The sequence below is a fragment of the Talpa europaea genome (genome assembly GCF_964194135.1).
Source record: "Talpa europaea genome assembly, chromosome: 6".
Taxonomy (NCBI): Eukaryota; Metazoa; Chordata; class Mammalia; order Eulipotyphla; family Talpidae; genus Talpa; species Talpa europaea.
Window position 1 is genome coordinate 28,551,482 of NC_140072.1, and position 25,358 is coordinate 28,576,839.

Consider the following 25,358-nt stretch of genomic DNA (forward strand, 5'->3'; position numbering starts at 1 on the left):
TAAGCAATAAGAAATAAGCAGAATGAGCAGGTAACTTACTGTTCAAACCAGGACCCACCGGCAATGGCAGGTGTGATCCTGGGCCATGTGCTTCCACACTTCACCCATCAAACGGGGCTGGGAGTACCTGCTCAGTGATGGGGTCGCTCCAGAGAGGAGGGCAGGACCGCCACCTGGGCCATCGATTATGTTCTGTGGTGAAGCCTTCCCAAAGACTCAAGCCAGGGCAGCAACGAGGGCAGAACAGAGTTTCCCAAACATGAGAACATGCTAAAACTCAAAGCAGCTTAGGGTTAGGGAGGCTTTATTTTAAAAAGTCAATTGTGTTGTTGAAGAAGAGGCTGTGTTCTCGGCCCATTTTAGCTATGGTCCGGGGCTGCTTGGGGAATTGTCTTGAAGCTGTGTATGCTCCTGGGCCTGGGGTTTTCTGAAAATAACAGAAAACAGGGACTGAAGAGATGGTGACACCAAAACGCCAGAGCATCTCGAGCCTGGCTGTTGGCTCGGGTGCAGCTGGCAAATCCCCCAGAGGGACCAGGGCCACAGGGCCTGGACTGAGACCTGCTCCTGCCAGAAGCTTGCCCCAAGGCTGCAGGGGTGCTGAGAGAAGGGGGCAAGTAATGGCTTAGACCTATACCTCGTGGCACACTTTCTCCCAAAGGACACACACTGAGGCAACTCCTGTCCCTGGGAATGCAATCGCCCTCCCCTCCAATGACAACCAGGGGCCAGTGAGGAAGAACTCTGAACTTCAAAAACCCAACATGAGTGCTCTATTGGTGACCCCGTGTGATACAAGGTGTTGCTCTCCTGAGGCCCATGGACCCCCCGGGTCAGGGGTCAGAAGTATTCCCGGGGGACCTAGGAGTTCTCATCTTCAAAGGTCTGCTTTCATTTTGGTGAAGTTCTTAAAAAAATTATTTTGCAAATTATTTAAACAAAACTTTTCTGTATCAATGAAATGCAATGAATGTCATTCTCATAGACTACAACTTTGATTTCTTCTATTAGTGTTTCCAGTGCCTGTGCACATGCACAGATTCTTGAAACCCACCCAAAAGCGTTTTATCTTAGATCTGTTGAGGACACACCAGAGTGATGGTTAAGGAAAGGGTTTCAATGTCAGGCCTGGGGTCAAGTCCTAGTCTGCCACAATGACTTGGTGTGACCCTGGCAGTGTGCTTTCCGCGCCTCACCCATGAACCGGGCTGAGTGTACCTGCCTCACAGGAGGTTCTGCAGCTCACTGGAGGCCCCCCAGATAGACCGACCATGCCAGGCTGGCAGCATGTGCTCCATGTTAGCTGCCACTGCTGTTTCTATTCACTATTATCACCTACTTGTCATTTCCACCCTTCCTTGCAGTCTGTTATCTCTTCAGGAGACAGTGAGAGCGGAAATAGGATTATCCTAGAGTGGGACTGAGTGGTTAGCCCAGCGTGGATGAGATCAGCCGCCTGCCGAAGCCGCTGTAAATGACAGGATGTTTGCCCTGCCAAAAGCGAGCAGCAGCCTGGAAATCTAATCAAGTTCTGGCCAGACGTCAAAGGAAGCTGAAGCCTCTATTAGTGCTGTGAATGAGGAAGCAGCGTGTGAGGGGCGGCCTGGAGGCTGGCCTGCAGAGCAGGAGGCCCAGTGGGCCTGTGTCCTGCAAGGCACCCCTCAGGAGGCTGCTGGTTGTGGTTCTCAGACTTTGCGAACATCTGGCTCTGTCCCCCAGCCCTGATATCATCGTCACTGAGCAACCTTCTGGCTGCCCTTGGCTTCCATGAAGAGGACATCTACAGAGCAGTGGCCCCAGACACGAGGCCCCTTGGTGGACACTCGTAAATTAGTACTACAAAGTCTGGCTTCTCTTTCAGTTTTCTGGAGCTTAGTTAGCACGCCTCTGACTTCCAAGGGATTCCACCCTGTGAGCTCTGCAAAAATCTGTGTCTAGATCATGATGGTCCCACTGGAGCGTGAGGATCTGCTGAAGGGATCTCCCAGCCTCCTGTTATGTGTCTGTTTGTAATTTTATGAGCAGGGTCTTTATGCCTCCAGATCAAGACCACGCTACCCCACACTGCATCAGTTCTAGGGGGCCCTGAAGGAGAGGGCCTGGGGCAGAACAATGGGATGGGGGAGGAGATTTACAGGCCCAGACAGCAGAGTCCCTGACTTCTCCTGCATACTGCCCAACTTCTCCCATCATCCCCTGAACCCCTGGGTGGGCCTATTTTCTTACAGACAGAATTTGCATTTCTGTCTCCCATCTCAAGGAAGCTAACATGCCAGTGTGAGGGACTTTCAGGCTGGGAACAACAAGGCCATGGGAATTAAAGCTCTGTCTTTTAGCATTGAAAAAAGAACAACAGAAAGATAGAAAAAGCCACTGCCTATAAGCTCCATGTTTGTGCTGTTGTGGTCTTTGCTGGTTTCCTCTGCTGAAGGCTTGTTCCTGCACTTTCTAAGAATCCACCTTCCTTGTACCTCTCTGTGGACTTGAGCCTCTTTCCTGTCTGTCCCAAATCCTTGGGGGCAGGGTGATCACTCATGCCTTAATGGTCCCCTTTGGCTCAGTAATAGTTTCTGCTTTTTTTGTTACTAGAAGCCACACACACAGGACGTGGGCAGCTCTGGATGGGCGGAGGAGCCGCTGCCCACGGCCTGCCTCAATTCATTAGAGCCTTTTCCCCACAAAGCATCCAGGTCATGACGCTGGTGGTTAGTTACAGTGCTGGCTATTCTCAACTGGGGCCATAATTCAGCCACGGGCTTCAGGCTTGGAGTCACTCGGAGTCTGAAGCTGGCTGAGGGCTTGCCAACTCTGAGCCCTACACGCTCTGCAGCCTGGACGAGCCGTGGTGGATAAACACTAGAACTGTACACAACTATAACCTCCCACCCCAACCCCTTACCCCCAACACAGTTACAAAACCTCCAGCCATAGTCTGTCTTAGAATACATACTGAAGAGGAGGGCATGAATCGAGGTACACGGGATTGAAAACAAGAAGTAATAGAACTTGTTGAAGGTATTTTCAAGTCATAGTGACCTGGTCCTGGGCCTTCATGCTACAGGAAAAAAAGCAAAATTGAAAATTACTACTATTTGATATATTTTACTGCTTTCTATGCCTTCCACAAATAAACACAAATCAGTCTTAAATAGAAAAATTCTGGATTTGGGCTTGGAAGAGCTTATTAAGATGCCCTGGGACAAGTCATATGAAAGGGAAAAATAGCTGCTTTACCTGCTTACCTGCTTCGTGGATGGCTGTAAGAGACTGAAGGGGGAGAGTAAGTGACCCGTAGAATTTTCCCTTGCCCCTGCCGGGCCCCCACCCCAGACTGGCAGCCTCATTTGGAACCTGTTGCGTCTGACAGGTAATAGTGCCTTGCTGCTCTGAGCAGTTGGCTTATAGAGCACATTTACTCTTTCATGTACATGTAATACAGTCTATCTTATCACAGCAATTGCTTATTCACAGCAATTCACCAACATGAATATAATCTATGAAGTTAACATAAATAGGTGAACACAATTTTTAAAAGATCAATACCCCAAAAGTAAAAAGTAATTTACAAAGAGGAAATAAAGTTGTTCAGTGAAGAAATGGTATGTGGGGTTTGGGGGGGCAATTTTTAACCCTACAAATAACCAAATAAGTTCTAATTAAACAACTATTTTTTAAGATTTATCTTTTTATGCATAAAGAACTGGGGTATAGGCCAGAGGTGCAGGGGCTGAGAGGATTCACCAGAGAAAGTGGGGAGCAGAACAGGCAGATCTACTGAAATATACTGCTGAGGGGAGCAGCAGGCTTGACAGGAGAGGTCTGCTGCACCATGTGGGTTAGCTACCTGGTCAGGGATCGAACTCAGGCCACAGTGGCTGGTGATAGCTTGACAGCCCTGAGGCATTAACCCCTGCACCACCAGGGAGGTCCTAAAACAACAACATTATTATTTGAGTCTGGAAAAATTAAGGAAGGAGGGAGGGAGAGAGTAAGAAAAGAAAGACGCCCCAAACATTAACCATCAGCACTGGGCACTCCCATAGGATTCTGGGGGAAATACAAATTTGACGAGCCTTTCCAGAGTACAATCTGGCAAGATATGAAACAGTTTAAAAACGCATATGCCTATCCAGAGGAAAAGAAAGAAGAAAAGAAACTGGGAACAAGGAATCCAGAAGACAAATGAGTCCCAACTCCAGGCAAATAAGAAAAGAGAAAAACCCCAATCACAGCAGACAGCAGAGACAAGATGGTAACCTCTTTTTTCTAGTATTTCATGTTTTTTCTCTCTCATTATCAAATACCTGTACTACATGACAGCAGTGAGTCTGCACTGGCAAAGTGTGGTCTCAGTGGGCTGTAAACAAGGGCAGGAGCTTCAACTTATGCAAAGGACTCCGTGAGCAGGGCCTGCTGACTTTTCTGGCATGCCCCCGCGTCCCTATCACACCCTCAAGAAGACTTACTTGGTTCCAACCCCTAATGGACAATAGTGTTCAGTCCCATCGGAGGCCTTTGGTAATACTGCCATCCCTCCCTGCACACAGCCCTCCCCCAGGGTGGAGAGGACATCACTGCCCAGGAGTTAGAAAGCATGTCACTTTGGGGCAGGCCAGAGCAGAGAAATACCAGGTACCTCAGAAAGACTGCAGTGGCGGTAAATGAAATTATCCTGAATTGTTAATTATTGAATGGCGCCATCCCTCCAGCCCCCAAGTTCATAAACCCTGTGAATTTTGAATTCTCAGTGCCTCAGGATATGAGCTTATTTAGAAATGTAGGGCCTTTGCTGATGTAATTAGTTAACACAAGGTCATTAGGGTGGGCCCTAATCCATGATGAATGGTGTCCTTTTGAAAGGGGGAATCTTAGTCATGCACACCCAGGAAGAAGCCATGTGAACATGAAGGCAGCGTCTGCAGATGCGGGAATGCCAGAGCTGGCCAAAACCACCCGAAGCTGGGACAGAAGCATTTCCCTGACAGCTAGCACTGCCGGCACCTTGGTCTTGGACTTCTGACCTTCAGAACATCGGAAAATAAACTTCTGTGTTTAAGTCACTTGGGTTGTATTCCTTTGTGAAGGCAGCCCTGGCAAAGGAATATTTAAGTGAGGGTTCATTTCCTTACTCAATCAGCATACAATGTGCCAGGTGGTGTGATGCGAACAAAGAATCCTGTGGCCTATGACGATCTCCCGTTTCTGAGAATTAGAATAATTTTTATCTGTCCACATGTCGATTCAGAATAAGGATTAAATTTCCCACCTCCCCTGCAGGTATTATTTTCGGCCTAAAGGGTAGAGGTGGAAGAGGTGTGTGCAAACTCCACAGAGCCTCCTGCCAGCTAGTTGGTGCTGGACCCTTGGCTTCTGGGATCACAGGAATGGAAGCCGAGCTTAGCTGAGCAGCACACAGAAACCCGATGCTGGAATACCAGGCCAGCTCTACACTGCCTGCTGCAGGCCCTTTCTGCAGGAGGCAAACATTGCTATCTTGATTATAATATTGTTACTTGGGGTCTCTGTCACTGGCAGGACTCAGTCATAATTGACAACATAGACTTGTTTCCGACTCTCAAGGACCTTACATTCGAGCAGGGAGTGCGTGCCTTACCATGGATGCATGGAAGCGCACATGCGACAGTGAACTCACCTGGTCTGAGAGGCCTGAGAAGCCCCTTAACGAAATACAGGTGAGCTGGGGCCTAGAGAACAAGGAGGAGTTTGCAGGGAAGAAGCAGGAGGAAGGGTTTGTGTAGAAAGTGTAATAGTAAAAGGGTAGGGAAGGTCAAAACGTACCGGGACTTCAGGGCACGCCTAGGGAGGAGGATGTTACTCCTTTTAACTCTGTGGGACACATTCAAATAAAGAGCACACAGTCTCCTGTTAAAAAATGGTTACGGAGGGCCTTCCCGGTGGCACAGCGGTTGAGCGCTGGGTTGCGAAGCTGCCTGCAGCCTATGCAGCGCTGGTTCGATTCCCGGCCCTGGGCGAGGGTCCCACATGGCACGTAGACCTCTCCTGCCATGCCCGCTGCTCCCCTCAGCAGTGTATTCCGTCAGTCTGCCTGTTCTGTTCCCCGCTCTGGCTCTGGTGAATTCTCTCACCCTCCCGTGCTTCTGACTGTACCCAGTGCTTGTGTAAATAAATAAATAAATAAATAAATCTTTAAAAAAAAAAAAATGGTTACAGACCTGAAATTCAATTTTCTGGTGACAGTTACCAGTGTGTTGTTTTTTATACGTGTACTCGCTAAGGAAGTTTTTACAGTTTAACTGCAGATGTAAAAGTTCACGCATCATCCTTGTGTTTGCAGTCTCCACAAGGTCTCAGTTTTCTGAAGCTTCTCATTTGCAGCAGCTGTGCCTCTCCAGCCGGGTTTGAAGCAGGCTCAGCAGCGTCTCCACTGCTGCTCATCGCCAGCGTCCCAGACCCTGGGCCTGCCAGGACAGCGGCCCCTTCCCTGCACCATCTCTAGCTCACCTTGTCCCTTCTTATGCCCACTCTCATTTGCATTCAGGACTTGCTCATGTGGGAAATGCTTTTATGTCCGTTTAACATATGAGGAAATAAGGTTGAAATCAATGATTCAGCGCCTCAGCTGTGGGAGCCAGAGGCCGCTCCTGGCCTTGTCTCTCAGTGCTGGGAGGTTCCTAGTTTTAAGCTGTTTTTCTTTAACACAGGACTAAAGGGAGCCCAGAGAAAACACAGTCTACTCCCACAGATCCTGAAAGCAAGCAACTTCTAATGAATCACTTGGAGAGAGAAAGGGTCAGAAATAAAATCCCACCACAAATACCTTTCTATAAAAGTGTAAAACACAAGTAATAAACAGTATAGATTGAAATTGCCAGGGGTTAAAATAATCTTGCCCAAATTCAGTGAGAATATAGTGCCCTATACCTATACCTCACCCCACAAAAAACACGCCCCAGCTAGGAGGGTGGAATTCTGTGTGGAGGTGGGTTCAGAGAAAAGCTAGAGCTGCCTTTCTGGGGACTCTCAGGGGGCATGTGGTAGGGCATCTCTAACTCGGGACACCTCTAATTCAGTAACTACTGGCCTTCAGGTTCAGAGGAGAAAGAAGGGAGACACATGCTGGCAGATGGAGTGGAAGCAAATCTGTCAGGAACCACAAGATAGTCACAATTGACTTTAACTGTGAGGCTGGCCTAGTGCTATTTATTTCCATGTAGAGAGAAACTGGCATTCTGGTTTCTGGGTAGGAGCTGTTTGGGTGTGAGGAGGGCGGGGGACTATGCTGAGAGGTCACAAAAATGGCCATCTGAAAGGTATCATTTTTACAGGACTGCCTGTGCCGGGGATCCATAGGTAGTTCAGAATTGCTGCTGCAGGTGTTCACTGCCTTATGCTTGTTTTCTAGCTACTCCAACAGCAGATAGGAAGCCACCGTCCTTAGAAACCTGAGGCAGGAAGGACATGGGCTCTGGAACTTCTGTCTGAGCTGCCAGGTGTGCAAGGGGGCTGCTGTGGCCTCTTGCCCAGCTCCAAGAGAGAGCATGTCTGAAGGAGGAGAGATGTAAATCAGTGGCCAACCTGCTAGAGACCATGTCCACCAATAAACTCCTCGCCACCACCTTTATGCTTTCATTTTTTGGTTTGTTTTAGCTCATTTGGGATGGATTTCTGTCTCTTGCAACTGAAAAAAATCCTCACTAATATATTCTCCTCATCCTGTTCCCAGTCAAGATGTTGCCATAAGAAAGCAGCGCAGGAAATTCTTCACACTCTCAGGCAGACAGAGCTGTATGACTGGTGTTAATACCTTTGGGAAAATGCACATTTTTTTAAGAAAATTAAGTTGCCAGGGTATCTTAAAAACTCTAGTACATCTCTATATTTGATGTGTTGTATTTCCCCCAAAATATTAACTAGAAGTAAACTTCTCTTTAAGGAGGTTGAGGCTGGGACCTACTTTCATCATCTTAACTTTCAGGTTCCCTTCCAGCAGAAATCAATTTATGTTTAGCATTATTCAATTGGATCACATTACTAATTAGTTTTCTGCTCCTTACAGAAGTTTAAACTAAATTTCAACTTAGCTTTCAATTGAACTAATTCCTTCAATGCAAAAACAGTTGGAATGATTCAGCTTTCTTTCATAACGATAGTTTTAACGCAATTTGCCATAGATCTGCTATTCCCTTTTCAAACTCCTACTACTAAAGCAGACAAATCATGTCACTCAATTTATCTGTAGTCTTTTTCCTCTTTATCCCTTTCCTTATTCTATACAGGCTTGTTGGTTTTAAAAAATACAGAAACCTCTTGGAATATTTCTGATATCCAATAAAACAAAACCATTTTTGTCTGACATGGTAAGATTTTGTTCCTAGTATCAGTAAGATATGCCTGTCTCATTTTCCACTTTATATGTGACCATGAGAAATTATAATTATAAAGAATCTGCCCAGAAAAATCAGTAAAAACCACAAATTATATGAATGGCTGAGCCCTAATTAAGCAGTAGTAAGTGGCACAACTTTTATTTATGTAACAACATTTTTTCATGTTGACCACTTTAAGGGTTCTTTTCCTCCAATTCTACCTCTTACTTTAAAAAATTATGTTTTAAAAAATTAAAAAATCAATGGAAAAGAAAGACAGTAAATAAGCACCTTTGGCCACAGCACTTTGGCACAGCCACTAAAGACATTTTGGTGCATTTCTTATTTTTAACATATACAGTTTTTCTTACATTATTTTAATCATAATACACATATCAATTTGTACCCTGCATTTTTTCATTGCATGTTAGTTGACAAATATTTGGCATTGTTTTATAATTTTAACAATAATTTTTTAACTGCTATAAAACATTCCTTTGGGTGGATGTGTAATATTCTTCTTTAATTACTTCCCTCCGAGTAGATATTAAATTGCTGCTGTTGTTATCATATACTATTTTAAGTAATCCCTTGATGACACTTTGTATAGATGAATACTTCTACATGCAATTTTTTTAGAGGGTTTTCTCAAAACGGAATTAGTAGGCTAAGAGATATAAACAGTTTTTGTAATTCAATCCACATGGCTTTTCAAGGGATTGAATTAGTGTATACTACCAGCAACAGACAGGGAAAGCACTGAATCTATTGTCCACATATCAGCTAGAAAATGGGGGGAAAAAGATTTAGAAAAACAAAATCTTCTTCACTCCTCTTTACCTTAGTGGGAGTATTAAATATAATCACGAGGAGCCCTCTATGTTCAAAGAAGTTGTGCAGAACACCTGATATTCTTAATGCCTACATTTTGAAACACATTCAGGTGAGAACAAAAGTCATTAATTTTTTGGTAGGTCAAGAGATTTATAATGTCATTTATAAAAGCAATTAAAGGGAGAGACATCACAAATGACAAGTTAATTGTTTAAGTCTCTTGGACAAGAATAATTAGGATTTGTAGCAGTGTGTCTTCTCTTTAAGACAATTCAGCTATGAGAGAACTGTAACTGTGGTCTTGGGAAATTTGTGGGCCTGGATTATTATCAAGATGCTAAAAGGGAATCGTAACTAATTGACGTTTCCAATACAATTTTCCTCCCTGTGGGTGCCAAAAGACCCTTTTTGACTTATGGGGAAAAATGTCTCCCACCTTTTGTCCCAAAATGCTCACATAAGTACTCTCCACACAATCTTTCCTATGAACCAGACAATTACACTGATCCATAGCCAATGATTACTATTTTCAACAATACTTAAATAGCCAATAAGTACACAACCTTACATTGGTAATGTGAAGATTAAAAACCATTTTCTAAACAGACAAATCCCTTACCAACTGCTTCTTCTGAGAGCCACCTACACTTTGGGGACAAAATGTAATCCACCAACTGAATCCTTGATACAAACAAGGAGACTGTATTTTTGAGCTAGTGAGAATGGCTCCTCCACATGGACGGGTCTTCAGGCACATAAGATCCTAGAGGATCTTCAAATTCAAAATTAATGCACTTTTTAAAACTACAAAAATTGGGGCCTCCCTGGTGGTGCAAGGGGTTAAGCACTGCATTGTGAAGCAATCCTCAGCCTCTCTAGCCCAAGTTCGATCCCCGGCTGCCAGGGAGAAATCCACATGGTGCAGCAGACCTCTCCTGTCTCGCCCGCTGCTCCCTTCAGCAGTGTATTTCAGTCAGTCTGCCTGTTCTGTTCCCCGCTCTGTCTCTGGTGAATCCTTTCACCCCCACGCATCTCTTACCTGTACTCTGCTCTTATATGCATAAATAAATAAATCTTTAAAATAAATAAAACTACAAAAATCATGCAGTAATCTGCATTGTCTTCACATGGTCATGTGCTCATTTTTAACAGACTTCACCTTGAGACTTTATGCATAACTAATTAACAAATCCAAAGAGCTAGTTTTCATAGGTGATGGAAAGAAAGGAGGAGGTGTACACTGGTATGTATCCATCTTTTATAACCTCCTCCTCCTCAAAAGGGTTTAAAGTGATACTGCGAATGTCTACAGGTCATACTATATTGCACCAGATCTACAGATCAGATTTCTGGGAGCAGTAGGTTTCATGTATCCCGACAATGAAGCAAGCTGCCTTAAGTCAACAGGGCTGAAGTGACGCCATGACCTTACCACATTTCAGAAGAATTAAAGAGCTACATTTTAATTTTAAGACAAAACTACTCTCCCTTTCCTTCTTATTTTACTTACTATCGGTCATCAATTGCTCTCCCTCTTTTCTTCAGACACCACTAAAACTTTCAACAAATCATGATGGTGGTTTCCTTTCAGTAGTCCAGAACACAGAGGTGCTGCTTTGTGTGTTTGCCACCCCAAAATGCTACTTTCAACATTGCAGTTTTCAAAATTGGCTCAAAAACAGTATGGCTTGGTTTCACTTGGTAAAGTTAATACGACTAAAAATTACATATATAAGTATATATACACACACACACGCATACACACATTTTTAATCAAGGAAGAAAAATACTTTAAAGACATGCCAATTTGAAAAGGCATTAAAGTAAAAAAATAAAAGCAAATACTAAAAACTACTTTACAATAAAAAAATTAAATAATCGGTTGGTTAAATGAATAAAAAATGAGGAATGTGCAGTGTGCCAGAATGTGGAAGAATAGAGAAAAAGCTAAAATTGAGGCTATATAGTAAGTTGTAGAAAGTTTGAGGGGAAGTGAATTTTATTTGCCTTGGTTTATAAAACCTGCAAATAATGGGTTTGAAGAGAAACAATGATATGTGTTGGAAATTTGACTGTATTGCATTATTTGGTCGATTTATTCATTTGATGGAAAAAAGACTGATTAATCTTTTATTGTAAAATGTTTGTTAAAATGAGATCCTAGTCTTAAAATTCTCATCACAGCAGATTTACAATGTTGATCCATCCAAGTAAATGTTGACTATTTTGTGAAATATATTTGGCCAGTGAAAATGAAAACAAACAAAAAAAAAAAACGTGTAAATAGATCAATCCAAATGATTTCTCTGTATAAATGAATTATATAATTTAAAAGAATCACACACATAATCATTAAAAAAAAAAAGAATTAAAGAGCTACAAGTTTTTTTTAGAAAAAGAAATCAAAAGGCCAAATAAAATTAAGGTGAACATCCCGTCTCTGGAGGGAATTTAAGTTGGGGAGAAATAAAAAGGGAAAAGCCATATAGATTTCATTCATTCACGTAACACATTTCTGAGCACTGTTCTTGGCACGGGCCATTATGAATAAGATGACGACACACACATCCACACAGCCTCTTCTTTCATGGAACTTATATTCCTGAAGGTGCTCACAAACTACATCATTTAACACCACGAATATTTTACGTGTTTAACTTCCATAAATATAAAAACAAAAACTAAAAGGCACAATTCCTAAAAACTTCAGAAATGCAAGTGTTAATATCGCTTCACTACAAAGTTTGAACAAATCAACAAAAACTCCATGCAATAAACAACTGGAAGACTACGACCATACAGTAGACAGGAAGGACCACAAATAATTGGGTAACAAATAATTAGAATGTGTAACTTCAGATCAAACAGATTAAATTGAAATAACTGGATATCATCCCTTTACCATCAAATTAACACAAACACATTTTCAAATGATAAACAAGATATATGCAGGCTTGGAAAAATGGGCACTTTCTTGGTGGAGATATAAATTAATATACTTTTTAAAAAGATTTGGCAATATAGAACAACAATCTGTAGATAATCTCTACTCTAGTAAATCCCATCTGTGGTAATATTAAAAATTTTTAATATTCCCAAATTTAGAAGAGTCTAATCATAGCATTAATCTTTTGAGTATTCAGTGCCATTGTCCTTGTGTAACAAAGTGGTAAATGTGACCAACACTTGTCATAACTCAAAAGAATTCTCCAATGAGCTGGCCACTTATAATAAAATGATAGGCTCTTCAGAACTCTGCCTACTTAACAGTGGCATCCCTCACTGCAGACAGGTTAGAGTCTCTCTAACCTGACTAGAAAGTTCATTTCTCTTCCTCATAATTAAATGACCTTTTGGCAACACATTGCAAGTACAATCCAAACCCACATCAAAATGAAAATGAAAACGTCATAAAAAAATATAGCATTTCAGGGAGCTGGTGAAAGTAATGGAAAAGTGCCTATATCACAGGAAAAGTCTTCCTGTGACCAGTGAGGATCCAGCAAAGCTCCACTGATCAAGTTACTTGATCATGTTCACTCAAGCAGGCAGGACAGCTTCGAGCCAGGTGTTGAGGTCACCACAGACTGTGTCTAAGTCCTGGATCTGCCTGCTAACATATGGTAACCGCGGACAACTAATGTCCATTTCCTGACCTATCAATCAAATAGAGATGATAAATACGACCTGTGAGATACACACACAGAGTGACAAGAGCATCATTCAGATGACCAAAATACATGTCTCATACATACTTGGTTCTTCACGCACAATTTCCATTTCAGAGCTAGCCAAACCCTTAGAATTTCCTAAATGTTGTGAGTGAAGATGGAGTCTGGTTGCCAGGGAAACCAACTTGCTGGAGGGTGGAACTTCCAGTCCTACCTCCCTCACCTCTGGGGAAGGGAAGGGGGCTGAAGACTAGTTCAATTGCTAAAGGCCAATGAGTTAATCAGTCCCACCTAAGTAATAAAACTGTAGTAGAGGCATCTCCATAAAAAAGAGCGGTTCCATGTTCCCTGCCCTACTTAATGAGGGGTGGAGCTGAGCTGGGAGAGGAAGCTTGAGACAGACACAAGAAAGGAGACACAGTGGAGCAGAGAGACATGTGAAAAAAAAAAAGTACTGCTTGCTTCTTGGCTTTGGACATGTACTGGAGGAGACACGTAGAGTCAAGACATGCAGAGATACTTGGAAGAAATCCGTGGGTGAGATACATGTGGGGAAGCTGACAAAGGCAGCCTTTATCTTGACCTGTACTTTAATTTTGCTCCTTTCATCCCAGACTTGCCTGACTCCTTCTGCCCCTTTACTAGGGCTCCTTGCCAGAGGTACCTTGGCCTTGTGCAAGCTTTTAGGCCTCAGCAGCCCTGCTTCGGGCCAACTCTTGTTTGGTTGGGCATTTACCCACGTGGGGATGGGTAAGTTTGGGTGTCTCGCTGGGAAACTATTAAAGTTCTTACTCACCAAGAGGATGTTTTGTCTTTATGCAGAGATGGCAGAATCCCTTTAGAGCATGCAAGTTTGTGGGTCCTGGGGTCCACTTCACTCTGCCCACTAACAAAACCTCCATCAAGGTCCAAAAGAAGGGGGCTCTGGAGAGTTTCTGGGCTGGAGAACATGACTTGGGGAGAATGGCGTGCCTGGAGAAGGCACTGAAGTTCTGCACATTTCCCCTGTACCTATTCTCTATACATCTCTTCCACCTGGCTATGGGTTCGTAACCTTCGGTGTCCTTTGTAATACACTGGTGATCTAGTAAGTAAATGGATTTCCTGATTTCTCTATAACATTCTAGCAAATTAATCAGGTGAGTGTCCTGGGAACCTCTGACTTACAGCCAGTTGGTGAGAAGCACATTTAATAATCTGGGCTTTCAACTGGACACCCAAAGTCTGAGGAGGGAGTCATGGGAACCTCCTGTTTGTAGCCTGTTGGGCAGAAACCCAAGTGTTGGATTTGCCTAGGGCTCGTGACTGATGTCTAAGGTAGAGGATGATCATGGGAGGCTGATCATCTTCCCCTGTAGAACATGATACTGTCTGGGGCAAGAGTATATGAATGGAGCTGAATTTTCTGACAACCTGCTGGTGTCCAAGAATTGCTTGTTGGTGTGAGGACCCCTCCCCACCTCTCCCCAACCACTGAAATTGGGTCTGGGGACACTAACAATGCATTACCCCTACCACATTGCTGTGAGGATTAAATGAAACCGGTTTTATCAGTCTAAGTACTGTGCCTGGCAGCAAAAAACACTCAATAAAAGATGGTCATCATCATTATTAAAGTCCACCTTAATAGGTTGATTTATAAAGTTTCTTCTAGTTCTAAGACTCCTTAACATTTTTATGACTAAGATGTTAATTTCCAGAACAATTTAACTGAATAATAAAATCAATCAGTTGAACTTTCGGACAAAGACTGAATGGCATATTACGATGGTCAAAAAGTTAATGCATTTATCTCAGAAAGCTTTGAGGTAATGGTCTTCTAGTAAGTGTGACTTTTTTTACTATACTCACACTGCAAGCTACCATCTCCCACTGCTGGGCTCAAAAGTTTGTTCTTAGCAACCTACGAGTTTGTGGATCCAAACCAAACCCACAAGTCTGGCCTGGGAATGCATGTTTAGGACAGACTGAATCACAACCCTGGGCTATTTCTTGGAACACTTTCCATGAAAGTATTCTTTTTACTCCATTGAAGGACAGGATGTTCCAAATCAGTGAATTATTTTTTATTTATAAAATGGAATGGATGAAGTGACATCAATGAAAATGGCAGAATAAGGAGCTCCAAAAATCTTCTCCATAAAAGCAATGAGAACAAAGGTGAAAATTGTCAGAATCAAATACCTTGTGCTAGTTCACATACTTGCTTATCCTGCTGACAGCCTAACCTCAACTAAAAGCAAATTCTTTTTAATTGAATCTCTCTTTACTAAGAGTAAACAAATCACTGTTAATGCACAACACTCATTTAAAGCATACATTTCAAAGGAAATTCAATATCATGTACTGTATGGGGAGTGAAACTAGTGGCTGGACTGCTTGCTGCCCAAGCCAAGTAAATATATGCAGTGATCTGTTTCTCCCCATCAAATAAAAAAGTCATAACGAGCTCCTCCATCCCTCCTCCACAATGGCACACACACAAAAATACACAACCAAGGGAAGACACTGCAGCCAACAGAAATGACATGGTTTTGGAAGATGAGGAGTGGCTTAGAGGAATGGTACCAGGGTCGAAAAAGACAAAGTCCAAGTGCCTGGACTTGCTAAGGAGAATCAGACTGACTGGCTCCCCAGAACCCAATGAAAGCTCAGAAATCTTAGGCACTAGGTATCTGGCATGAGGTAAGGGTGGGACTGAAAGCAAGAGGGTTGCTTGAATGTCTCTTCAGGTACAGGCCCACCTAACACCCTGCAGCCAGGTAGTTACCGTCCCATACCCTGACAGCAGACAGGGGCTTGTATTTCTTGGAAGGCTGTGCCAAAGTTCTGGACTCAGGAGCTCCAGGCCTTTTAGTTTCTCACACTTAACTTTTTTTTAAAGTGAAGTAAAATATTTTATTATTAAATTGCTTCTTATTTTCCTGAAGAGGTTAAAGGCAGTTGTTACTTCACTATGTAAAAATAACATTAGTAGCAAGGGCAGATAATTGCAAAACTAAGATTGTATTTATTGCTCATCCCACTCGGTACAACTAACAAAAACTTTTCTCCACTGCCATTTATTTCCAGTGAAAATATCATGAAGTATTTTGACCCAAATCCAGGGATGGATGTAAGCGACTTATATTATCATATGAGGCTTCATAACAATGCTATCCTTAAATTATGTAATTAAAAATTAAATTTTTTATCTTTGTTGGATATCTAAATTTTTCTTTATGAACTGTCCATTCAAGACCTTTATCTGTTTTAATTTTTTATTAATATTTTTCCTAAAAATTGTTAGAATTAGTGGCCTTATCTAAAATTCTCCTATAGGTAATGACTGTTGAATATTTTTTCCTAATTTCATTTGCCTACTAACTTTGTTTATAGTTTTCTGGCATACAAAAATTTAAAAGTGTCACATAATTAAATCTAATACTTCTTTTCCATTACAAGTCCTTCCATTGCTACTATCTCAGAAAATTTGACTTAACATTAGATATATGCAGTATAATTTCTCCTGTCTTTGCTACATTTTCATTACTTAACTATTTAATAAATATGAAATTCATTATAGTGTGGCATGAGGAATCTAAATTATTCCAAGTTATTTCTATTGTAAGCACAAACTATCTCTTAATTTCTCTACTGAGTTGTCATACCATCTTTATCAAATGTAAAAATCTTAGATGGTAAGTCATTACATAACACTATTGATAGTTTCTTGGAAAGTGTGACTTTAAGGAAATGATGTATAATGAAACCAATTTCACCATAGGCTAATTGATGTAAACAAGCATTATATCATCCTATTGGCATCCCACTGATTAGTTATCTGAAAGAGCTCATTGTTATCATAACTCATGTATATGTACTTGAAAAAGTGTAGAAACAGGAAAGTATTTTTACCATTGTGAAAGGAATGAAATTAGAGATTGTCTTCCTTTTGTTTGTTAATACAATGCTCTATTGAATATCTGTGATGAATTAAGTCATTAAGTACTTTGTGCCAGCTATTTTCTTAGATGCTATATAGTTAGGACAAAAACAAACAAAAATCCTGGCCTTCATGAAGCTTACATTCTCGTGGTAGAGAAATAAAAACAGAATAGGTGAAATTTTAAGTATAGTGTAACTGGTAGAGATAAGCATTATGGAGACAAAATAAAGCAAGGAAGAGGGGAACAGGAAATTCTGAACAAGTTAGTAAGCATGACCTCGCTGAGCAGGTGATATGAGTCAAGACCTGATGTAGCCTTAAATTTTCTTTTACAATGTACCACAAATGGGCTACTTACATTAAAATCCTTAGTATATATTCAGACCTCCTTTAAGTATATCTTAAATCAATTACTTCAGTCATTATATTAAATATTCATTGTGTATCTACTCTAATGAGCAAAATGTTAATCATAATATACCAGAATGAATTGCTGTATATATTAAACACCAAATTCAACATGAGTTAATGGTCTACAATCTACTTACAGGAATAAAACAGCCCGATGGGAATCTTTGAACTGTAGAACGAAACACGAAGCTCCTGTATTACCAAAATAAAAAGATAAATGATTTTCTAAATTTGTTTTTATAATGTGAGTTTCTATTTTTTAATGTGAGGATTTTTGGTAACTTATCTCTGATTAAATATTTTAAAATGCTAATCTGAGTATGATGGGCATAAGTGAGTTTTTAAAGTCATTAATAAGTTAGGGATATAAATAGAAAAACATGAGTGAAATTATGAAAATTTAATATATAATTACCTGGCAGCATACTTGGGAACAGGAGCAGGAAGTACATTGTATTGTCCTGGTGAAAGCTTAATTGACTATACAGCATGGACAAGGACAACAATAAAAGATTAATACAGGTCTTAAACTTACTTGATTTTATTTATCTGTCATTTATAATCTTTTTTAATGACCCTACAACAAAGATCTCATATATTCTCTATTTTAATAGTGAAAAAGATATATTTTCCAAACATTTACTGTGCATTCACTTTCTATGTGAATTTTATGATGGTATCCCTGAGATGAATAGTAAAATGCTGTGTAACTGATCATATTTTAAAATATATTAGGCTCAACAAATGAATTAAACACAGTTCTGTGAAAGTGCTCTGTAAGAACTGTGCTAGGTAGGTATGATGGGGAATATAATAGTTAAAAGAGTAAAGGTCCCTGACCAGCAGGAGTGAGAAGGAACATACATAAAACATTCTTACAGAAAACATAAATATTCAGAGCTAAAAGGCAGACTGGAGATTTGGAGGGTAGGGAGAGAGTAACTCCAACTGGGTGATGCACAGCTAACATCACACTCTATAGTAAAAAGCTGAAAGCTTTTCTCTGAGATCAGAAACAGGACACCCTGGTCAAATCAGCAATGAGGTGAAAAGAAAGGAGGCAAGAAAAGCAGAAAGAAGGAAAGAAAGAAGGGAGGGAGTTGTCATACCATCTTTATGAAATGTAAAAATCTTAGATGGTAAGTCATTACATAACACTATTGATAGTTTCTTGGAAAGTGTGACTTTAAGGAAATGATGTATAATGAAACCAATTTCACCATAGGCTAATTGATGTGAATAAGCGTTATATCATCCTATTAGCATCCCACTGATTAGTTATCTGAAAGAGCTCATTGTTATCATAACTCATGTATATGTACTTGAAAAACTGTAGACTTGCCATCTAAGATTTTTACATTTCATAAAGATGGTATGACAACTCCCTCCTTCCCTCCCAAACAGGAAAGGAATGAGTAAAATTGTTCTGGTTTGCAGATGACATAATCTCATGGTCTTGATAATGATTTTTTTGGACATGACACCAAAAGCAGCAACAACAACAAAATGAGTGGGACTATATCAAACTAAAAAAATTCTGAACAGCAAAGGAAATAATTAGCTAAATGATAAGACAAACTATGGAATGGAAGAAAATATTTGCAAATATTTATCTGGTAGGGGATTAATACAGAGAGAACTTACACAACTCAACAGCAAAAAAAAAAAAAAAATTTTAAATGGGCAACAAATCTGAATAGACATTTTTCAAAGAAGACATACAAATGGCCAACAGGTACACAAAAAGGTGCTCAACATTACTAGACATCAGAGAAATGCAAATCAAAACCAAAGAAATTATAACTTCACACCTATTAAGATTGTTGTTATGAAAAGGACAAATAACAGGCAAGAATGTAGAAAGCAAACCTGTGCATTGCTGTTGGGAATATAAAATGGAGGTTCCTCAAAAATTAAAGATAGAACTACTATGTGAACCAGCAATCCCACTTCTGGGTATATATCTTAAGGAAACAAGATGAGTATATGGAAGAGATATATACACCCCCATGTTCATCGCAACATTGTTCACAATAGCCAAGATATGAAAACAACCTAATGCTTTGATAGATTCATGGATAAAGAACATGTGCTATATATAGTAATGCATCACTAATGACAGGGATTCTGAGAAATGCCTCTCTCTAGGTGATTTGGTTATTGTGCAAATGTCATAGAGTGGAATTATACAAACCTACCTGGGCTATGTCGCATAGCCTATTTACAGCCATCATTATCGATATGGGTCAATGACAGACTATTGTTAAGTATCACATACCATGGAATATTATTTGGTCATAAAGAAGGGAATCCTGCCTTTTTTTTTTTTTTTAGAGGATTTTTTTTTAAAGATTTATTTACTTATTTATACAAGCACTGGGTACAGTTAGAAGTGCGGGAGGATGAGAGAATTCACCAGAGCCAGAGCAGGGAACAGAACAGGCAGAATGACGAAATACACTGCTGAGGGAAGCAGCGGGCAGCAGGAGAGGTCTGCGCACCATGTGGGACCCTCGCTGGTGGCCGGGGATCGAACCGGCGCTGCAGAGGCTACGGGCAGCTTCGCAGCCCAGCGCTCAACTGCTGCGCCACCAGGGGAGGCCCGAATCCTGCCATTTTTAACCACTTGGATGAACCTGAGAGCATTATGCTAAGTGGAGTGAGCCATAAAGAAAAAGATAAATTTGGTTTTGTATCACTCACATGCGTAATCTAAAAAAGGTTGTCCTCATAGAAACAGAGTAGAATGGTGTTTGCCAAGGCTTGGGAGGTGGGGGAACTGGGAGATGTTGGTCAAGGGGTAAAAAAATTTTCAGCTATAAGATGAATACGTGCTGGGAGATGTAAAGTACAGCAGTCACTACAATTAATAATACATTATACACTTGAAAATTGCTGAGAATGTCTTATGTGTTCTGACCACATACATATGTTAACTTGATTGTGGTGATCATTTGATACTGAATTTATCAAATCATCATGTTGCATATGTTAAGCATATATCATTTTTATTTGTTAATTATACCTCAGTAAAACTGGGAGGGATAAATAAACACAAAAGTGTGAACTAAAAGACAGTGGTAAAGACAGTGAGATTTCAGTGGGGTTTTACAGAAGGCAGGACTTCTTCCAGGGGAGCAAGGGAGGTTACTCTGAGGAGAGCTTTGCCAAGAAACTGTCTCTGCCCATCACTGAACTTTTTGGATGACTTGGGAGGCTCCTTTGTCCCTGGGTCTCTGGATTTTAGCCCAGAGGTATGGGAAGGAGGGAATGTCTAGAACTAGTAAGCATGGAGAGTGGGATATGTAAAGGAAGGCAATGAAAGGAAGGAGGATGAGGAGGCAGGAGAAGATTGGTCAGTCCACTAGTATTTCAATCCATATTGCAGGAGCTGGCAGGGAGGAGTCCTATTGCATAATCGCAGGAAGAATCCTTCCTAAAATGAACACTCTTGCCCCCAATCCCTCTTATTTTAAAACCACATTTAAAAATGCAATACTGCCTTTGTTAAAAAATAAAACATCCATATCTTTTGCATTATTTGCCTGTTGGAAGCTCAGCTATTATATTTTACCCTGCAGCTGTCTTTCACATATTAATGCACAATTTTGATTCCAGAGGCAGTTTCTGTGGATACAGTGATACTAACATTAATACAAATTTTATGATGAATTATACACATTGTTTGATGCACCTGTGCCTTGTTAATGGCTCACTTGACATAATAAATCCCAAGGAAACATGCGTACCTTCTTGTATCATACCAGGAAGAACAGTAACATCTTTTAAGCAGGGTTTTTTTGGGGGGGCGGCAACATTCTATTTCTTGATTTTGATAATGGTTACATGGGTTTCTACTTTCTATTTACTTTAAACTGTGTGTATATATGCTTTGTGCTCCTGGTTTCTCTCTCTCTCTCTCTTTCACATACACATATATACATTGCGCAGGAGGAGAAAAAAAGAAAGAGAATTGAAAAGTAAAAATAAAAATACTCCCAAAGTTAGCTACTTAATCATCTATGCTCAGTAATCACATAAGATTTCGTAATGAAGTGCTCATGGGAAAACTCTGAGCATCAGTCTAGTAGCTTCTCTTTTTGTCCTTCTCTACTTACCATTCCTTGTTATTTCATGTAGCTAAGAGGGGGCTGATTTTTTTTTAAGATTGATTTATTTATTTATACAGGAACCAGGGTACAGGCCAGATCCACAGGAGGGTGAGAGGATTCACCAGAGACAGAGCGGGGAACAGAACAGGCAGAATGATGAAATACACTGCTGAGGGGAGCAGTGGGCACGACAGGAGAGGTCTGTTGTACCATGTGGGGCCCTGGCCAGTCGGCCGGGATTGAACGAGCACTGCAGAGGCTGTGGACAGTTTCACAGGGTGGTGCTCAACCGCCTGCACCACCAGGGGAGGCCCAGGGGGCTGATTTTCTTACATAAGCATTGTATAGTCATATAAATGTGTTTCTCTGTATATTGCTAAATTTGTTGCAAACTATCTGGCTGGCTCTGTTGTCCTTAGTTGTAGTGGAAACATGTCTATATTTCCAAAACAATATATGTATGTGTGTGTATGGACATACTTATTTGGAAGCATATATACTTTCTAAATGTTTATGTTTCTCAATTCTTCATTTATAATCTAAGAATCAGAGGATCTAGACAAAGTGCCCATAAAAATGTTCCAGTTAATAATGCTTCAAAATACATGTTGATTAGACACTCAGAAATCTTGCAATTACTTGACGTCATAAAAATGGCAGGATGACATTAGTGTGAATATTTAATTCAGTTGTGTTGTGCCAATACCATCAATGTCAGAAAATAGGACTAAGTGAAAAAAATCCAATGCTGCTTATCAGGCTGTTGGTATGGCAATATTTTGAGTTCCCAGAACCATAAATAGTTGGGACACAAAAACAGATGTTTCACTCCTATAGTAGCCCTATCAGAATGATCATAAGGTGAACGCACTCAAAAGGTCATTAAGTGCAGTATTTTCAGGCACTATTGGTAGGTTTTTTTTATCAAGTGTATTTTCTCTAAGAAAAATAGTCCCCTGTGTCATACGGAAGTTTCACTGACTCGCTGCTCAGGCTTCTTTATGGTCTGAGAAATAGATTAACATAGGACTTTCTCAAAAAGAAGCCATCTGATACCAATAATATTATCCCCAAATTTACCAGTTCTCTGTAATTTAATTTACATCAGCTCCAAATGAACTAAGGACTACATGTGGCTCCTGGTCTCTGACACCATCTTTCAAAATTCATTTTCATTTGCTACTCTTCTGACATATCTGCCTGTTGACAATCAAATTGCTTTGCCTTACAGGTGCTATCTGGGACTTCAGCTTCAAAAAATATCTTTAATGAGCCAACTTTGTGGGTCATTTTTGTTTGTGATTTATATTGAAATGTCCTCAAGCTAGGGAGAGAATGAGAAAAAAGAAGAAATAAGAGAAAAAAAGTTGGAAAATTTTTGATTTCTTTACAAATGAGCATGATTAAAAGAATTGTTATTTATACACTAGAAACAATTAAAAATCTCTACAAAGAAAAAAAGTCTCTTTGCCCCCTCAATGCACCCCTTTCCCCCCAAATGGAAACCACTGCTACTGATTGCTTAAGTATCTCTCAAGAAAAAGAGTATAAATTTACTATTACACATCTGTACATCTGTTTTCATTTATATAAATGCAGTTGTGGTATAAATATTGTCCCACTCCTTGAGTTTTTTCATTTAATAATATATCTTGGAGATGCTTCCATTACTTATTATTTTTAATGGCTGTACAGTATGCCAGTGTATGGATGCACCATTATGTAACTAGTCCTCTAGTTAAATACAATTATGAAGAATGCTGCTGTATTCTATATAAATATTTCACTGCATTTTGTAAGACCATTTTGTAGGTAAATTCTTGACAGTGAAATGCAAGTTTATAGCTAAGACATTGCTAGGAACTGCCAAATTGCTTGTAATGATGTGTATTCATACAATATATGAGGATACCTGTTTCTGTATCCCTTTTGCCAATGGGTCTCATTAAACTTAAACTGCTGATCATCTGCTAGGTAAAAAATCATGTTCTCACTATTATCATTAGTTGAAGTCAAACATCAATTTATGTATTTTAGTAACTTGTGATTCCTAGTTCATATCCTTTGCATCAAACAAGAATATTTACTTCAATTGTATTTTAAAAGAACATGACTCATGTTTTTAGCTTCTGATGCAGGAATGATGACGCCACTTAGTTAGTGGTCATTGTTTTCTTGAAACTTCCTCACATCTTCACAATGAACCCTACTGGTTACAGCCTGGGGCATAGTCATCATCTTCTCCCTGTGCTGTTCATTGAAGGAAGACCTGGCACAAATTAGCTGACTTCAGCTTGTTTTGAAGTTCCCCTAACATTCTGATTTCAAGCTCATACTTTAAAATTTCCCTGTTTAAGTCATTTGATCCGTGTTTCCAGTTGAAACCATAAACAGTGCATTTAAAAATAGTATTGGAAATAAACTCTGTATAGGGGAAGTTGCATTATAACATTTTTTTTCCTGTAGGACACTTTGGCAATGTATCTCAAAAGACTTAGAGATATATACATATTACCCTCTCCCTCCACAATTCCACTGTGTGACTAACAACAGGGTATGATTGACTATATTAGGATATATCCATACATTAGAATTTTAATGCAACACAGTATATTTTTTTAAGCTTTTAAAATGGTATGACAGGGGCCTCCCCGGTGGCACAGCGGTTGAGCGCTGGGTTGCAAAGCTGCCCGCAGCCTCTGCAGCGCCAGTTCGACCCTGGCTGCTCCCTGGCCACGGGAGGAGGGTCCCACAGGCACGCAGACCTCTCCTGCCGCCCTCTGCTCCCCTCAGCAGTGTACTTCGGTCCTTCTGTTATAGAGCAGGCCCGATATTGAACAGGTTCCTGGCTGTGGGTCCTCACCCGCGCGCTTAAAAGGGACTTATGAATACTCCACTGCAGGCACACACAAAAGGTTGATAAAAGGTTTATTTACAAGGGAAAAGGAAATAAGGAAAATGTACAACTCAGGGAGAAAATAGGGAAATAAAGTCTTTAATGCGTCCTACCCCATCCGACGACCTGGAAACCCAAAGTCACTGTCAGAGCTGGCCGGACGCTGCGAGCTGGCGGAGAGCCAAAATGGGGATCCCCCAAAGCCCACGTGTCTGCCTTTTATATCCACCTGGCTGCTTAACCCCACCCTCAGGTCCCAGCCACCTTCCCTTTGGTGGTGATGGGATTTGGAGTTCCCAGTGTCTTTGGCTTTGGCCTGGGGTGGGGGTGGAGTCCACAAAGCCTGTATGGAATTAGCTTTAGGACATCCTTTTCCCCCTAACACTTCTGCCTGCTCTGCTCCCTGCTCTGGCTCTGGTGAATTTTCTCACCCTCCCGCGCTTCTGACTGTACCCAGTGCTTTAAAAATTAAAATAAATAAATTTTTTTTAAAAAAATAAAATGGTATGACATTGCTAAAAGGATAACAAGAAATCTAAGACCCCTAAAGCAAAAGACAGCAAAAAGCCAGAGGGATATGTCAGAGGAGGTTTGCTGGCCCAGACTACATACAGCAGAACAGCGCTGGGTTTGAGGAGATTTCAGAGCCCTAGCAGGATCTAAAGGTCAAAGTCTAGACCCATCAATGATGGTGGGGTATGATGGGGATCCTGCTTACAGGAATTCAAAACTCTAAAAAGGCACTTCCAGAAAGTAAACCTCCCACCTCATCCCATTGCTGAGGGGAATACAGAAAGAGTTGTCTTGGCACTAAGCTGAATTGGGAGATGGAGAAGAAAACTACCCTTGAGAGACTGTAACTTTGGGATGGTCCCTTTCATGAATTCCAGTCCAAATTTCCATCACTGGGGTGACCCAAGAATACATAAGCAGTGCCTATCAAGTGGCATCACATTGGTAGCTCCCTTAGGTATTAGCAGAACCAGAAGTAAACCTTCCCTGAAAGAAAATGCTTTCACCTCAGGTCTTAAGAATTCACAAAAATCAATTTTCAGGAGCAGTGAGCAACACAGTCAAAATAATCACACATACAAGGAAACCAGTAAGGTCCAGTCAGATGTCAGATAATCTGAGCCGTAATTAAGTTCATTCACACAT

General features: G+C 40.8%; 1 protein-coding gene across 1 annotated transcript in view; it reads right to left on the minus strand.

Moving 5' to 3' along the window:
• Positions 1–304: 304 nt before the first annotated feature.
• Positions 305–25,358, minus strand: part of STPG4 (sperm-tail PG-rich repeat containing 4) — a gene marked incomplete at both ends in the record, with an annotated part of 32,248 nt that continues 7,194 nt past the window's right edge. Inside the window, 4 exons of the mRNA XM_084234783.1 lie at positions 305–427; positions 2,951–3,055; positions 17,330–17,384; positions 17,608–17,672. Of these exons, the coding sequence (XP_084090909.1) occupies positions 305–427; positions 2,951–3,055; positions 17,330–17,384; positions 17,608–17,672 (348 nt within the window). The remainder of the gene's footprint in view (positions 428–2,950; positions 3,056–17,329; positions 17,385–17,607; positions 17,673–25,358) is intronic.